The 18,543-nt window shown below is 41.6% G+C and overlaps 1 protein-coding gene across 2 annotated transcripts in view; it reads left to right on the top strand.

The window, feature by feature from the left end:
* The window catches only part of PCCA (propionyl-CoA carboxylase subunit alpha), a 312,653-nt gene that overhangs the window by 289,815 nt on the left and 4,295 nt on the right, over positions 1 to 18,543 (top strand). For both annotated transcript variants that reach the window (XM_081127259.1, XM_081127260.1), the window contains one exon: positions 8,888 to 9,028. In XM_081127259.1, the coding sequence (XP_080983385.1) occupies positions 8,888 to 9,028 (141 nt within the window). The remainder of the gene's footprint in view (positions 1 to 8,887; positions 9,029 to 18,543) is intronic.

The following is an 18,543-nucleotide window of genomic DNA, read 5'->3' as shown; positions in this document are numbered from 1 at the left end:
GGAGAAGAGGTTAGACATAGGAAAGGAAAGGAGGTTTGGGGATTCTGGGGTGGGGGTAAGAGCTGTGGGGAGGTAACTAGGAAATGTATGATAAATAAGGGATGTTTAGTAAGGTTCATTGTGCAGCTAAGAGTCTTCTCTAGAGTAGGTCTCTTCTTGGCACTGGGGTGGTTCTGCTGGTAAGGGAGAGAGAGAGAGACCTTTACCAAGGTAATTTATGCCCTGCTTTTAAATTTATGTCTTGTTCTTAGAGTGCTAATTGCTTTCAGCTCAAACAATCCTTATGCCAAAGTGGCTTATTTTGAGGTGGCCTACTATGATCCTCTTTGTTTTCTACCCTGACCTTCTTAGCCAACAGTTTACTGCACAGTATTATCAACTCTACTCTTGTCTCCTTTGCCTTTATATATTTTAATTTCTGAGCAATACAAGCCAACATCTTGGCATATTAGATTCTAAATTTCTTCAGTGAATTCATAATAGCAAAAATCTTTTATTAAAACACCATATAACGTCAAAAGTGTCGTCGCTGGCACTGGCACACTTCCCAGCCTCTGGTGTTCCAACTCAGGACTACAGAACTCACAAAGGAAGGCCAGCTCCCCGTCTTTCCCCCAGTGTTCGCTTATTCTGCACTCTGTAGCGGCATAACTTGGACTCGAGACGAGCAAAGAACAGTTCATACAGAAGAGGAGGAAAAGGGGGGTGGAGACCATAGCGAAATGGTCTACTTCCCTACCTGTGTGCTTATTTACATAATCATGTTTTTATAACATTTCCTGTAAGCTGATGCTGCCCTAATTATAGATTTTCAAGAGAACACTTCATTGTACCCCAAATTATATAGTGCTTTTAAAAGGTACCTTCTTACCAAATACCTTATGAACTCCTAATTACATAAAACAATTCAGGATCCAGCATAGAAACAGCCTGTACTGTTAACAGATGTTGGTATTGTTACATAATTGAGTACAAGGCTTTTAAAGATCTGTAATATTTTTCTTGTGTAAAAAAGGAAAGAAATGACTCATTATAGTCATGTGTCACGGAGACTCCTGATCAAACAGAACGCACATGTTCTGTTTTGAGATCCGTACAGGGCATTGTCAATGGACTTGCCTTTGTGGATGCATAAGTGCCACTTATTCCAGCAAATTACCTTTGTGGCTGATGTACCTGCTTGTTAGACAGCTTGTGGGCACCTGGCAAAGCAGAGGCTGGGTCCCTTTATCATGGCACACCTGCACACGGGGTCCCCACAGTGCCAAGCACCGGGGAGGTGGCCCCATTAACGGATCGCTCCCTCAGAACCCCACTGAGGGCTTGCCCTGGGCACACTCCTTCCCGCAGACTGGCACTGGGCTGACTTCCTGCAGCATAGCTGTTATTGTTTCATCGTTTTGGGGTCTGTCTTAAAACACAGTGGTGCCAGTTACAAGGAACGTAACCTCAGTGGAGCACAACTGAGGAAATAAATCCTATTAAGTATTGGGCTTAATGTTTAATTTTCAATTTTCAGTGCTATTGTTAAAAAAAGAAAAGCGTCTTAGCATATTAGAGTTTGAAAGACCCTGTGTTTCTGATTAAAAAACAAAATTTTTAAAAGTTGGGTTCGATTTTTACCTTATTGACAGACATTCCTACATTTTTCTCTCCAGGGAAAATTTTGTTTGGGGAACAGCCAGAGATACATGCAAACTTACTCCTTCAGAGGTTTTGATATTAGCCTTAAGGTAGTTCTTTTCTTTAAGAAAACCTTCCCCTTTTGTAGCAAGCATTTGAAAGTTGAGTTGCTGAAATGGGATTCATGTATTTTTGTTGTTTTGTTTTGCTGGAATTTTCTTCCCACCCAGTTTTTGTGATTCTTCCCTCAAAAACTGTCCATAATGAAATTGTTGCTCCTTGTGGTACATTGACTGATCCAGCAAGACTGAAGTTCAAGAACCAACTTAGCAGTAAAAAAACTAAACCTTGAATATAGATTGATTCACAAATGTAAGTGAACGAGTGTTGAAAGTGAATCATTATGTCACTGCAGCATTTTGACTTTATCAATTATATGTCATTAAACAGCTAAGCTAACCGAATGATTTACTTTGTGTTTAACTGCCTTTCAATTAAAGGGAGCAAATGCCGAGGAACTGGGATGCAATATCAGAAACCATATATTTTCTCCTGTTAACACCAGCATCGCTGACCCGCGAGTGAGGGGCGTGTTGGCATTTTGCTGCGGGCTTGCTGCTCTAGCTTGAATGGTCTAAACAAGCGATTAATGATCGGGAGCAGGCCTGGACGCTGTGTCCAGATCTGTTCCTCCATGCATTTCCATTGTGTCACCTAGCTGCACGCTCAGGAGGCATTATTTCAGGGTAGTTCACACTAGTTATTTTGCTAACATTTGTTTCCATTGCAGGAGTCCTTGATGGTTCTTCATAGTTGTTTTAAAAAAATATATTATTTAGCATAATGACCTAAACCTTAAACTGTTGATTTTTCAGTAGCAATACAGGTGTTCTCAGTTCTGCAGTCAGACATATAAGGGCTACTCTGTGTGGTGAAAGGTAGACTGTTGCCCAACAAAAAAGCTCTAGACTTTTTCCCATGTTTCAGTGGCGATAACTTGAACCAGACATTCTAGTTTCTTGGGACATTGTTTTATTGTCTTGCAAGTTAATACGGTATTTGGATTTCACAAGGCTAAACTGTACAAAGGGTTTCTCAAATGTGCACTTGCAGTAGATGGGTATGTTAACTGTTACTCTGAAGTTGAGAATTTGAACTATTAACTGACCCACTGCATTTGTTCTCTGTGTAAAATATTGTTATAACAGTGCTAATTACTAAGCAGCTGAATTTGTGAAAAAGTGCACAGCAGTAATTTGCACCTTACTGTTGCTTTGCCATTAAAAAAATTGTGAACACATACACGGGGCGCATGCAATTGATTTATGAACTTCTGAAGAACATGTTTCTCCATGGATCTTTAACAGTCGGACTTTATAGCATTTGGTTTCTATATTTGTGCTTCTGAGATGCTCATATTACCCCAATAAGAGCTGTTGAGTGCTGAATAGGACACTTTAAACAGGAAGAATAGTGTTTTGCAGTAAGACTGAAACTTTTAAGTTATTATATGCTTTTGTTTATTATTTTTTGCTAGTTTAAAAAAAACAAGAAAAAGATCTCCTTTCTAGTTCCTTCCTATCGATGTGAAATCATGAACTGGAGTAGACAGATTTGAGTGTTTTGGTGACGGTCTTAAAATCGTCATTTCAGTGGCATGTGGAAATGGTTCTGTTCTGTTGGGTTCACAGCCTGAGTAAATGCTCCCACGTAATTAGAGTCCATAACAGACCTAAACCAGCGAGTTCTGTTCTTCACTTTGTTGTGGTTTGGTCTATGAGAACAACTTCGAGCCGTGGGATAGAATTTATTTTTGCCCTGTGGTTGGATCAGAAACATCTACTTCAGTAGTTTACAATTGTTATTAACCCATGAGCCAAAAACCAAGATACGGAGTTCTGACTATTTGAAAGCTGCACATTCCATGTTTTTCTAAGTGTATATTTAGATTAATTCCACATACCTCTTATTTGGAGTTCTGGCAGCCAGGAACTTTTAAAAGAAATTTGTGCTTTTAAAAGGAATGTGAAAAATTAAAATTTCTTTCCCACTGCAAGAGTTTTTCTGTACTTTTCAGAAATCCTGCTCATGGGCAGAAAGGAAAGGTTTCAAAGGAACCCCATCTCCATATGGTTTTACTCGATAATCCTTTATCCACCATCTTCAGCCCTCATTCCTTTGCTTTCTTGCCTGTGGCTACGTTTCTATCTCTGCATCAATTAGCACAGTGATTTATACAACAAGCAAGCAGTTTAGAGGTAATGGTACACAATTAACATCTCATTCCACCATAAAGGGTATGCTAAATACCCCAGTCATTGCTTTCTCTGCCTGGAATTGAAATAAGTGTTTGTCCTAATTCATATGCTATCTGATGTGAAGTGGGCCTGCTTTGTACTCCACTACACCATTAATCTAATTATAGATAGCTGCAAATGAAGTGCTGTCTGAGCTGGGAGATTGAAGAAAATAGCCTTTTGTCATTTAGCATGACTCTGTGAAGCAAGATCACACTTTACAGGGCAATACTGCAAAATGGAAATCTCAATAATATTGCTGCCTGTTGCATCTTTTCTAATTACAACAGCATTGTAAACACAACTGGGCGCTGATATAAATAGAGCTGTAGATATGCTGTCATGTGGGTTGTCGGAGAAAGTCCTCCGAGTGCTGTTGGATTAAATGATGCATCCTGATTGACAGCTACCTTGAGACCGTGCGGATGGAGTTGTCACAGCGTTATGCTAACAGGCCGCTGCAGAGGCACCTTCGCTGCCGCCTGCTCACCTCCTCCGCCTGGGTTGTACCTCCAAGTGCAGCACAGCACAGGCTTTAACTCTGTATGTTTTAGCACTGTTTCTTGGAGATTTTGGTTGGTTGGTTTGCTTGGACCGAATGCTGAAACAGGGGAATGTATTTTGCATGGCTTTGAACCCTTGCTATGGTTTTCCGCAAGTTTATGATGTGTCTCTCGGAGAACATAGGAAAGAAAAACAAGGTTGGATCACATTTCTGATTCCACCTCAGTGTTTTAATTTGCATTTCATGTTTTTCTCTTTTTTCTGACAGCTGTTGTTTCAAAAGATGTATCATTTTACAGCTAGTCATTTCGGTCGCTTTAAAAGCACTGATGGTTTTTCTCTAGCTCAAGTTAGGAAGTAGACTTTTAGGGGAACCTTTGAGTGTTAGCTCTCAGTGCTGCCCTGTGAGAATGGAGACATAGCTTAATGCTGGAGACCGTTGGGGCCAGCAGGTGTACAACTTTAAAAATGAAGAGACCATTGTATTTGAAGAAATGGGTTTGCCGCCTCACTAAGTAAGTGAGGGCGGAGGAACAGTAGTATGTGGCCAATGCTTCCAGATGTTAAGATAACTGATGTAAAATAATTCACAGTAAAGGTTTGTCATTTAAGGTTCATCATTTTCCCTGACCCATTGTTGACTGAGATGGCTCCCAGCTCACATGGGAAAATATTATGGTTCATTTATTGTACACATCCTCATTGTTGGGAGAATGGTGTAGAAATGGAAACCAGAGCTGCGTTACATTAAGAGGAACGAAGCTAAAGGCTTGGAAATCACAACTGAAAAGATACGTAAAGCAAACTGAAAGCACTCATCTTGCCAGTAGCCCACAGACCCCTAAATGATACAAATACGTGAGAACTTGGGATATGTTGGTGAAGCTGGAGGCCTTTGAGAGAAGCACATGGATTTAAACTCCATCAGGAGATACATGCACTAAGCCAATGCAGACACCAGCAAGGTGGTGCTTGTGTGACCATCTGAGTGGAGTGGACCCATAGTGAGGGCTGCTCTCTGTGGGCCAGAGCTGTGTGTGTGAATGGCCCACGTGGGCGTCCAATTTGCAGGATGTTTTTGTTAACCCAAACCATGATTGGCTCCCTCCTTCTCCCCCAGCTGCCATAGCTCTGGGCGCTCATCTTTTCCCTTTTTATCAGGTTCCATGTTAAGAGCTGTATGTTAATTTTTAAAACAATTCCATTGTATTTCTTTTAATTTTCTATCTCTTATCGTTTTCTTCCTGATCCTTTCATGTCTGCTATGATTCCCTTTTCTTTCTTTCTTTCTTTTGAACTTTCTGGAAGAAATTTTCTTATTAGACATGGTTTTCCATTGTAGACACCATAAAATTAATTTGCTTAGAGACCTAGGCTGGGGTCCTTTTACTATAATTAGGTCATGAGTTAAGACCTGGGTCCCTCCCCTATTGTCTGTATGGATTGAGGAGTCTGCCCAGGCTGATCCTGGAGAGCACCTGTTCTACTTACACAGTGAGGTGTGTTTTTCAAGAACATATTAATTTGACTGTGGTTTGGAGAGCACCTCCCTAAACCCACAGAGTGAGGTTCCGTCTACTAATGACCCAAAGCTACTGAACCAACAAACAGCTTCTGATCCCTCAAGGAGACGTTTCTCACGACCTTGCAGGGTGAGCACCTCTGCTTCTTCTAGGATTGCGCTTCTCTGTGCTGTCTACTAGCCTTTTAAAATCTGGGACTGCCACCCCCAAAACATCAAGGTCGTGGTTTTTCTGCTTGAAAACAACAACAGCTTAAAATCAACACTCTCCAGGGACATTGTTTACAGAACCCATTAAGAATATTTAAATGCCTAGCATAAAGCCAAACTGCACGCATCACAGGGTATTTTCCTGAAATCTCTCAACTAGTTGGCTGCTCTGCCCATGCCCCGTAAGAATTCAGAGAAACAGTAAATAGCAGTTTTGATCATAAACTTTGAAAACCCTAGTGTACATTCTTAAATGACTTCTTTTCTGGGGCATCAAAAACCTTTTACGGTTCTCACCAGGCAATTCATTCTGATGGGCCCATATGCTGCACTCCGCTTAGATCCCATCCTGGCAGTGCCCCCGTGTACGCTGCGCAGGCGAGCCAAGAGGTTGTTTTAAGAAGGCGTGTTTGTATGGGCACGCTCAAGGGGTCAGGACAACATCAAAGGTAATCTTAAAAAGAGAACCTTCTCGATGCCTCCTCTTTTTATATTCAGAAAGGTCATTGCTAAGCCAACTATTTGCAACAAGGCCTCTCCTGAGGCGTTTACCCCGTTGTTATTTTTTGCCTGTGATTACAATAAGTCGCTTATCCCCCAAACAGATTTAAGAACAATAAACAAATACAAAAGGAAAAGGAACATCTCATCAATAACAAAGACCGCATCTGAAGGCCCCAAGTTTTGTGACTCTTTTACATCTCTTTCCAAGCAAAGCAGGAGTCCTACAGAGAAAGGAATCCAAAAGATATGAAAATTATAAAAACAGAGAAGGATCCAGTTCTAGTCAGGATCTTGTCATTTCTGGGGAGAAATGGAGCCTGGGACAATCTTAGCACTTTATTTATATTAAGACTTGTTTGTGATATAGCTAAAATTAGTCTTTAAGGGTATCCACTGTGGTGAAATGTGATAAATTCTTTGTTCTCAGTGTAGAAAGATACTTTCCTTGAATTTAGCACTCACGTTTTAAAGTCAAATTGTGCAAAACAAAAAGAAAGAAAGAAAGAAAAAGAAAAAATAGATCTGTGTGCTACGTTGAAAACTCGACAACTGGGCCCAATGCTAATCAGCCACAAGGAAGGAGCCACCCAGGTGATGCCAGCTAGAAAAGTAACTTTTTTGTTGATTGGTGCTTCTAATGCTGGATTTCCTTTCTAAGGCAGACAGAGCACAGACACTAAAACTGTGCAATTTAGTACAATTATATTCTCTCCTCTCTCTTCCCATCCTCCCTCCAATAGATGTAATGAAGGACTTTGAGGTGCAATTCCTCACTGATAAATAGTCCCTCTCTGCCCGGAATGTTTATTAGACTGACAGCAGAGCGTACTCTTCTCGCTTTTTCCCTTGCCACTTATGACTCAGATGAATTTTAATAGGAGCAAAAAGCTTTTATTTGCACTGTAATTTCACTTAAGGATCATATCCTTCAGAAACTGGCAGACACTTGTATGTCTTGATTGCAAAACACACACTCAGGAGTAAAGAAACATGCAAAAGATGTTATTATTCAACCTGTCACAGCGCCGTAAATCTGCTCTGAACTTAGGCCATCAAAGCTTTTCCTTGGGGCCCTCCCCCACCCCTCTTTAAATAGGCCCCATAAAGAGCACACTTAGAGATTTCCGCCGACCCTGTACTGAATTAAAGGGTGAATTCTATTTCGTTGTTGCATCCCTGCCATCATGATGCCCACAGGAGGCTTTGAGTTACAGCAGCTTTTTTTGAACAAAATCGGGCTGCCTGGAAGCTGCATCTGTCTCCCCAAGGGAAATGCGATTTGGTAGGAATCCAGAAATCTTCAGGTGGTCGTTCCTACTTCACCGACTAACACTTCCTCAAACCATTTTATCTTGTTTCTGTTTGGATAGACCAAACTGAGGCTCACATATTTATTCATAGAGATCCAGGATTTTTCCTGCCAGGCAGAGATTCTCTTCACCAGAAATGTCCTGTGTGAACTGTCTTTAGTGTGCCCTTAATTGTTTGTGAGCCACCTACAAACTGTGCCATTAAAATACTTGGCTGTGCATATCGTTTTTCTTTCAATGGTTTTAAATTCTTGATATATTGTCCTTTACTACAGAAGATATTCTTATCATATTTCATCTGTATATACCCTAAGCATCTTGTTACAGAAAAACTACATAATGCTGTGCCTAAAAAGAAAGCTAACATTTTAGATTGTGAATATAACATTTTATGTCACTGGAAAAAAACTGCATTTTAAATATTGTTTGGCCCAAAATGAACACTGAAACCCTTTGTCTTAAGTTAATTGATACGTAGTACAGCAGCTCTCTTGAGAGTGGGACGTTAGAGATGGCAATCTGCTGCCATCTACTGGTGCTTGTTCACAGCTCACCCCCTTCCTCCCTTTGGCTGACCCAGCTCACGGAATTTGCATTAATTGGGATAAGTTTTGTAAGCGGTGAAGGGAAAACAAAGAAAATTCTCACTTTTTTTTTTATAAAGTTTTTCTTCATGATACAGGATGATGACTATCACTAATTAATTACTGGAGGAGTTCTTATTTCAAGAAATCCCTTAAATAACTGGCTCATAACATATGCCAGAAACAAATTTTGTTTTTATGTACAATAATTTAAAACCATGTGACTTCAAAGTGTTATAATTTAAATTTAAAAGACAAAAACTGATATTGAGTGAGTGCTACTTTTTAGGAAAAGGTCATTATTTAAACTCATTTGTGGTGTTTTTCCTTAAGTACAAGGTGCACATCTTAACGAAACTTGCCGCAGAATTGAACAAATTTATGCTGGAAAAAGTGACTGAGGATACAAGCAGTATTCTTCGCTCCCCGATGCCGGGCATGGTGGTGGCCGTCTCTGTCAAGCCTGGGGACATGGTAAGGAGCATGCCTGCCTGTGGGACGTGGGCAGACTGAAGCATGATCATATGTTGTGCAGGTCTTTCTTGAGTCACACTACCCCCCACGAAACAGCAAAATAGCTTCTGTGCAGTTTTTGTTCAACTGTTCACATCTGAATTAGGTTAATAACAATATCGGAGTGCCTCTCCCCTAAAATAATCTGGAACTGGAACAGAAATAAGGCCTGATTCATTCTGTTATTTGGCAAATTTGGAGTTTCAGGAAGTATTTTATTTAAAATTCCTATTTACTGTCCTAGCTCTCTGTGCTTTAAGCATCCTTAAAGAACTCATAGCAAAAAATAACCCTCTGATGGGGAACTTTTTGCATAAATTTTAGGATAAAAGGGAAGTTAATTCTGTAATCTATATAATATCAGAGCACTTCCGTAACTTGGTAAGTAAAGGTTAGGATCACAGTTCTAAATTTTTCATGTAGACTTTGTGACACTAAGGCAAAATCAAAGCTGTATTAATATTTCCTCACATGTTCAGTCTCATGATGATCGACTGTGGACAAATTGGTCGGATATGTGCATTTTCTTAGAGCATGGTTAGAAATCTCTATTTATTAGCAGCAGAAGTAAAAAGAAAACAAAGATTCAACCAGTAGGTTTCTAGGGGGCATGTAAGTACTTGCATTTTTATTTGTGTGCCAGAAAATAACAGCTAAACATGACGGTCTTTAATGAATAAGATGGTAATTCTATTTTGTATGTCAGTTAAGTCAGAGGAATTGATATATTTTACTATAAAGATTATATTAAAACTGCTTCTGTAATTCTTTATTAACATAAATAGAATAATATTGAGGGAAAACTCACGTAGTTGTCATTGGATTCTAGGAAAGTATAATAGATAAATATTAAGAAAAATCATCAGTTTCAGTTATTTAAATGATTAGTCCTGAAATTGACACATGAAGTTGGAAAACTGACTTAGCAATTGCTTACCTGATGATACAGACATGGAACTACCAGCTTTACTAGAAATTAATAAAAGAAGCTAAGGAGCTATGAATTGTTGCGTTATTTAGGAAGCATTGATGTTCTTGGAAGAAAGCACTCATGATTGTCTAAGCCCGAATGTCAAGGATTTGGAAGAGGTGATACTTAAAGATTGTATGTATGTGATGAATAAGGGGGAGGGGTCTGCCTTGTATTCTTCATTCTGAAGGATTAGAGTCCCTAGGAGATAGTCCCTTGGCCTTGACTCTGAGCATGTGTGCACTCATCCAAATCATCAGAGCAGGTAGTCGAATCTTCTAGTTGACTACAAGTGTAGGTTGGTAAACAGTGTGAGGGGGTTATTTTGTTTTTTTCATCTTCCTTCTTAAGCTTTTTCTGGAAGCCACATGGGCTGTATACTGCCATCCCGAGCTTGTCAGTCCTAATTGTGTGGCTTTAATTATAAAACCACATTTGCACTTTTTAAAAAATAATAAGTGTTTCGCGACAGTCCTTACTTTGCCAACACCTGAGTCAAAACCTGAGCGCGGGAGGGGGAGGGGCGGAGGCGGCTCCCGCCGGGAGGGTGGCGGGGAGGTTCCGAGGCCGCCTGCGCTGCCCTTTGCACCGGCTCCCGGGGCAGGGACCCGGGAGCGGGCGGCCGTCCGGTTGCCAACTGCTGTCTCCTCTCCAGGTAGCAGAGGGCTTAGCCTTCATGCTTTCCACTTGCTGGTCAGTGATTTAATGCGGAAAGCAAGGCCTTCAGTGAAATGGAACAGTGCGGTGTTAGTCCTTGGCCGTGGGGTAGCTCAGATATTGAAAACCGCCGCCAGGAATTCAGTGTGGGTATTCAAGAATGGTTTGGTTTGAGGACTGACCGGAGCCGCTGTTTTGTGTACTTCCTTAAAGTCAGAGGACGTGGCTGGGGCGCACCCCTCGTGACCCGGCCCGCCTCTGCCCTTCCCCTCCTACAAATGCTCCCTGCACGCATGTGCCTAGGCTGCTCCCGGGCAGATGCTTTCTTTTTACTCGCTCTAGCGTCCAGTGCCACTTCTGGCCCTCACAGAACTTTCTTTTATATTTTGTGCCATTGTGTTTTGATGAAACAGTGTTTTCTCTTGAGCTATTATTTGTGAAAAATGTCCCAAACCGCTAATACCTAAACCAAATGCAGGGCGAGACGGTTACGCGTCATCTCTTACAACAACTTGTACAGTTAAATCAGCTTTGTGTAATTAAAACACAAGGAACTTTCCTGGGACCAAAGGCACAGCACTTATTTGAGGTCACTATAAGAAAATAATCTTGTAACTTTCAAGTTTTGCAGTTTGAAATTATTGTAATGCTGCAGGGCATGTTGTGTTCTCAGCAATAACAATAGCCCAGCCAAGGTTCTGCTTTTATCAGGAGAAAGAGAATGGAATCAATCATCTCTGTTATTTTCAAGGAAAACAAGGACCTAAAAAACAACTAGGGGCCTACAAGTGTTCTCTTTTCTTTGAAATGTTATTTTTTGTAGTTTCAATTCCAGTTATCTGTAAATTTTATGTTTAGCTGAAATAAAACTTGCCAAATCTTAGAGTGGCGAGCCTGGCAATAACGTGTTCCACAGAAGTGTCCCATAAATAATAAATAACAAACTGGTTTTGTGAAGTAAACAATTTTAGCAAAGTTTAAAAAAATCTCAGGACAAAATGATTTAGGTGGCAGTTGAGAAGTAATACCTGCACTAGGAGAGCTGTGTGGGGCAAGGTCTTCCCCTCCCTCAGCATAGAAGCTAGAGTTTACTCTAAGTGCTTTTATCGGGTTCAAACAGCAGAAGTTCCTAATACTTTTTCAGTGTCTACTAACATGCTATTTAACATTAAATGTGGTAGTAAAATCTTTTTAAAAAGATTATATAATAGCCTTTTTGAACACGTGGGGAGGGGATTCTTGTTAATAAACAGTAAAATGCATACAAGCAAACAAACCAATTAGAAACTAAGTAGAACTGGATCATAAAAGTCTACAATCACAAATTTAATTCAGAAAACAAATGATAAAAATGACTTTTATACCGCTCTTATATGCCTTTTTTATAAGCCTTCTGAAAATATTTTTAATGACTGATTTTCATTTCAGTTTGAAAAATAGCCATTGTTTCTGTACATTTAATACTATCATAAACTGGGGGCACTTCTGTAATCAAAGTTAGCATTTTTAATAACTTGTAATGATTATGGTAGTCTTAAACAAAATTTTAAATATATATTCTTTCAGAATGATGGTTGAATACCATCATTAGACTTATAGCTGTTGAATTTTTTGCCCAGTTTTCATTTGAAGTATAAAATAAAGTCATCATGAGCACATTTGTTTTGATATCAGAAAGAAAACAAAATATAAAAATAACAATGAGGCAACCTAATGGGATATTTTAATATTGCATTTAGTTAAGATTTTTTCTAGTTATGTTTAGATTTTGCGGCCATCTCAGATTTGCATCAGAAACATTTATTTTATTTAATACATCCAAAATTAAGTGAGACATGAACAAGAAGCTGGCCATCTGCCCATTTATGTTTCTTTCTTAATTATTACTTTGTGACTTCTTAGTTTGTGAGACCAGGTAAAATAATAGATTGACATTAACTACCTGTTGCTGTTTTTTTCCTGCCACTTAGCCCGTCCACTATTAGTAAGACAAACTGGGGTATTTTGAGGGGGCAAGATGAGGATGGTGCACTTTGTAGCAGAACTGACTTTCAGCAGCAGGTAATTTGGTGTTTGGGATTGTTGTTCTTATAACAGTGACTTAGGCAAAAAAACCAACAACAATGGTGTGCTATAAAGTGTACCAATGAGAACATAAAATTTGTAATCATTAATAGGAGCACCACCCAGATTTCGCCCTGTTTTTTCCCCCTCTCCTTGCATGTGGTCCTTCAGGGGGAGGGCAGGCGCCCAAGCAGGTGGATGGGTGAGCATGATAGTCACACCTCCTCTTTGTCTCTAAACCGGCTGCAGTTGAGCTTACAGCTGATCTTGGAGAAATCACAAATAAACTTGGTGACAGACCTTTACTTTTCATTTCTTGAATAGGCAGGATTTGAAACCTCCTCTGCGCTTAGGTATTCCCGATGAGAAGGGTTGGCTTGGCCCTCTTGACGTGTTTGCCTGGCAGTGACTTGTGTACCCCACGCAGCCCAGTATCAATAATCGCATCTTTCCCTGGCAGAGGACCTGGCCTGGCTGTTTGATAGATTCTCCAGTTTTTGGATACCTTGATTTACAATCAGGAAATAATTGCAATAATTAAATTTACATATTTTATAGCAGTAGTTATTCAAGCAGTTTATTTGATAAGGTGCCAGATTTTCACCCAAACCCCAGATTGTATTCCAAAGCATGTATAGATTGATAATAATTCATTATTTAACATTTTAAACTTTAAAATATGAAACAGTACACACATACTAAAAGTTATAAAGACTAGTATGAGTACTTCTAAGCTCTCTGCTCACCTAATTTACCATATTTGCTTCCCATTTTATTTAACACTAAAACACTGCTTATGCAGTAAATTTGCCCTGTGAGCTCTCTCCAATCGAATTCTTACCCTGCCTTCTTCAGAGGTAACCACTATCCAGAATTTAGCCTTTTAATCTTTCCCAGGTAACATTTACTTTTAAACATTAGGGGTAATTTTTGTTGGAGGTAACAATTTGGGAATTTTACAACTTAATGATAATATCAATATAAGATAAAATGTTTTTATAGATTAATCAGTAAATTAAATATTGTAGGAGAGTCTTCTGCAAATTTGGCATTTGATTTATTTTTTCAAGGAATGACCTACTTGGGATTATAGGGGATATTATCTTTGTTTTAAACATTTTTGAAGGTGACAGTTCTCAACCTTACCAAGATTCAAAATAGCCTTTCTTACCCTTTTGCAAAAAAAATAAAATCGTTGCTCTGAATCCTTTAACCAGCCCACTTCACAGAGGTAGTGGATCCAGATTGATTTCTTAAAGATATTGTAAATGACATCAATTTTAATTCTTTTTGTAACTAGAGGCTTTGGCTCCAGTTTTGAGCTAACTTGAAGGGCAGTCAGGTGTAATATTTTTCTTCATTTTAAGGAACTTTAAGAAAAACTGGACTTGTTTAATATTGGCCACAACTCTGTATTCTTTGCCCAAGCCTTTCAGCTCCCTGCTTTGAGACCCACTGCACAATTCCAAGGGGGAGCTACAGCGGGGCGCACGGGCGGAGGGTGGGCCTGTGGTCCCTCAGAGCCTTCTGCCTTGGTTGAGTGTTACTTCTCCTTGCTCATGCCCTCCTGAGTTAGGTGGCTGTTGCACAAACCCATTAAAGGAGGCCTTACACTGGGGATAAGGGGTTTGGCGGCATTTATGTCACCTTCCTTCTCTCTCTTTGTAATTTGATGATGGTTTGTTCTGTTATTGCTTAAATACTGCACAATCTCCTGGGGTGTCCTCTCCCTCCCTGTTTACATGAAGATGTTGGGATGGGAATGCACATTTCTTCTTTGGGAAATATCAGGGGATATTTAACAGCCTATCTTACCAGCTCAGAAAGAGGAAGTTATCATAATCAGATTCTAGCAGTGCCTTTTAACCAAATCTGAGATGCCTTTTTCCTGTGGCTGTTAACTTTGTCTTTCTTCAGATCTAAGGGCTTTAAAATGCATTGCATTCAGGCACCTGTGTTCTAAGTAGAACTGCCTTTAAAAATGTAATTGAAGGATTTTCACTTTTGTGGAGGCGTCAGCAGGGTTGATATTGATCCGTGCTTTCGGGGGGCCCAGTGCAGCAGAAGGGGAGACTGCAGCAGGCCGGTAAGCCCTCCGAGCCTTCTGTTTAATTTGGCAGAAAAACACACAATGTAGGACAACAAAAGAAGGCTCCTTTTTCCATAAAAATTCTTCCTCCCACCCACCCTTCTTCCCCAAAAAGGGGACTTAATTTTTCAGCTGCACGCAGTGATTTGGTGCTCACTCTTGCATTGAAACAGTTGCTGTCTGAACAGGCAGGAAACAGTTTTCTTTTAATTGCTGAAATCATTCGGAAGTGCTTCGTGCCCTGCTTCTATACAGCAGATGCTGTGCATTAATTGGCCTGCGTAGAAATGACCCAGGGTTCCTTGCAGCGGGCCCAATTTTAGGCAGAGGGTTTAAATAGCTTATTTATTATTTTGTATAATCTGGCGTACATTATGTGCTCCTGCATGTGTCGTATTTCATGGTCTGCAGTTTCTAATGTCATGTGGGTTTCAAAACCTGTGTTTCTCTGGTAATGTACTAGCAGCAGGTAAGCTCAAAATACCATCCATCAGGAGCTAATTTTTTATCCAGATACTCCAATGACTGATGAACCTGTCTTTTGTATGAATGTTTAGCACAGTAGAAAGCCATATGCCACTGGCACAGTTTCCTATGCATTCTTTACAGTTGCTAGAGAGGGGGCTTACGGGGGAAAGCCCCGCCATGCCGTTTCTGTCCTCTTGCCTATATTTAAAGGATAACACCTTTAAAATCGGCCCTGGTTTTGGACGACAAAAGAGGGGAGGGGCCGTCTTAAAGGAAATCCGACTCCCATAATCATTTTCTTTATCAGAAATATGGCTGCACACTCCTAATAGGGAACCTTGTTTTGTTACTCCCGTCTGTTCGAAACAGACCTTGGCCCATTAGAAGGGCCTCCCTTGTGTGGGAAGACCACAGCTGTTACTGTAAATCTCATCCCGTCACTGTATCACCCCCATTTTGTGGCTCTGAAGGATGAAATTGAGAAATGGAATACTGTGCAGCCATCCTTTACATCTCCAATTTTAGGCCTTTGCCATCATTTTCATGCTTTTATTCCAAATCAAATAACATTAGTGAGCTACACCTCCTTCTGATGAATATCCGGTATTGAGCTCAGCTTTCAAGTCTGTACTTTTGGGGGCTTCCTTTTATGTTTGGTGGAGGTCTTTCCCCCTTTCTCTTTTCTTTCTCTTCCTGCACTTCCTTTGAGCTTTCTTCCTGCGTTTGCAGTGGGTCTGAATGATACAAGTTGCCGAATGTGTCCCAGTCTTAACATGTTTTCCAAGAGCGACATGTGCAGCAGAAGGTTCTGTGTCTTTTCATCTTCGGGGAAGAAGTGAAAGGAACTTGGTAGAAGGCTATTGGGGGCTTTAATTGAAGATAAAAGTCTCTGGGGAAAGAGTCCTCTGAAAATAAATGGAACTTGATAGATTTCCATATCATTTATAACTTCCCTTAATTACACTTGGAAGACTTGCCAGTAAAACTGGAAAATTGGCAGCCTATATCCATTAGAGTCATTTTGCCGACCATGGCAAGCAGCTGGCTTTACTGGATTTTATTTCCCATCACTCACAATTAATCATCAGCTGGAGATGTCTGAACCTCTTCAGCACAGAGCAGCGCTGGTGACATTCAGGCCTCCTAAACATGCTGAAATCTGCTGAGTAAATGGGCCGAGTTTCTCTCCAGCTTACTCATTTTGGGACAAGGCCGGCTCCTGCCTAATGAGTGCCTTCTGATAATCGGATGTGAATGTGAACCTTGACCTCATGTCAGAGGAGGGGACGCAATAAGCTGGGTGAAAGATACAGGATTCAGGCCTCCAAACTTTACAGCAATTAGACAGGGAGCGGAGAAGTACATCAGGCTGATTAGGATTATCAAAAAGACTTGTGGGGCTTGTGACCATTTTGTAAGCCCAGCGTTGGAGACGTCCTGTCACAATCACTAAGTCTTTATCAGATGATTCACAAAAGTGCGAGAGAAGTGTGCGCACACGGCTCCTTCAGGGCAGGGCCCTCATATGTGAGCTGTCTGGTGGAAACTGAACGTTTACGTGGCCTCTGCTCACTCAATTAATGTCTGGGCTTTCCGAGCACATGGGGAGTCCAGAAGGTACACGGCTGTGTACCCGAGCTCAGGGAGGGTACGGGAGGGGCAGGCACCTCTGGACAAGGGCCTTCCAAGTTGAGGTGAGAGGCCTGTGTAGTGCCCTCTTGGTGGTGTTGGGACGGGAACCCCTAGTTACAGCCCCCTCTGCATTCTCTGCTGTGTGGTTTGTACTGCGTTGCTTCCCTGACTTGGATTTTTGAGGAATGAAATAACGAACTAAGATCAAGTTCATGTGTGCAGGTATAAAAAGATTCTATGGACTGAAACTTATCTCACTATTCTGTGGGGTAAAGAAACAACTTCCAAGGGTTCTTTCTTTTAGGGACAAATGACTGAAAACAGACGACACAGCAGATTGCTGTAAGTGAACAGAGAGAGGATTAATTTCCGTCTATAGCTAAGTAATACAAGTAGAGACCAGCGGACACCAGGGAGAGAAAACAGGCGTGAAGAGGAAGCTGCCGGGTTGAATTCTGCGTCAGGGCAGCGCTGTGGGGCGGGGCGGGCAGAAGAGCAGTCACGCCAGACCCAGAGGCACTTTCTGTGAAGTCCTGTTAATCAAACCACCAGGGTCATACAATCAGGGCGAAGGGAATGTTGCAAACTTGGGACTTTCCCACCTCTCCTGAGGACCTCTGGCTAAATCAGAGGTTTTGTTTTTCTGATTAACAATTGGGGACCCACCACTTGCAGGTACCTGTATGTATGTCACAAATCACCCATGCTGCAAGCACCCAGAGCTGGCTAAGAAAGGTTGTTAGTAGGCCTCATAAACTTGTCTGTCCCCATGGCCCCAGGCTCGAGCAGACTCTGACCTGACCTCCAGTGTGTCCCGCTGGAGCCTGGAGTGGGGCCGTGGCCCAGACCCTCTGGCCTGCCATGAGTTCCCTAAGGGCATTGTGGTCCGGTTGGCCTGGGCTCCCTTGGGGTGATCGTTGGAAATCCCGATTCATTTCTTTTTCATATTTGCATTAACTTTGAGTTCACTTACTCAAAGTTCCTATAAAGAAGCAGTGAGGGGTGCTCCTGCAGGCAGATGCCAAGCAGTAGGCTGAGCCGCTGCAGAGGGGCAAGGTTGTGCCCGCCTAAGAGAAGCCCACGGGGCCCAGGATGGGGAGACGGGGCTCTGAGCAAGCCAGCTGAGGAAGCCTGGCTCGGTGGGGCGGGGGAGGCAGATACTCATAGGCCCCGTGGTGAGTGGGCACTCGTCCCTCTGTGGAGGAGAGAACTACCAGAGCCCCGAGGTGGAGAGCTGACTACTAATTTTTGGATGGAATTCCCATTGTTGTTTTTCAGATCTATTTCCCAGAAAGCTACCTGAGCCCTGTTGCTGGAATGCCCAGTCCTTGGGTTGGGGTGCTGTTTCCTGAGGTCAGCTCTGACTCTCAGTTCTGTCTCAGAAGCCGTGGTCTGGCTCCACCAGGGTTTTGTGTCTGAAGCTAAATGGCAGGTGCTACTCTGGGGAACTTGCCCTTCCCCATCTTGCCTGATGCGAAGGGCTCTGAAATGACACCTTGAGGGAGTAGCTGTTGACACCCTGACTGGGGCCTCTGCCTTGCCCCTGAGCTGCCCTCACTCCCCTCCTCTGCGTTCTGAAGAACAGTAAGTTGGAGG

The sequence above is a fragment of the Miniopterus schreibersii genome (genome assembly GCF_964146895.1).
Source record: "Miniopterus schreibersii genome assembly, chromosome: 2".
NCBI classification, from domain to species: domain Eukaryota; kingdom Metazoa; phylum Chordata; class Mammalia; order Chiroptera; family Miniopteridae; genus Miniopterus; species Miniopterus schreibersii.
Note: the sequence above shows the minus strand (reverse complement) of the source record. Positions and strands in the feature narration are given on the sequence as shown.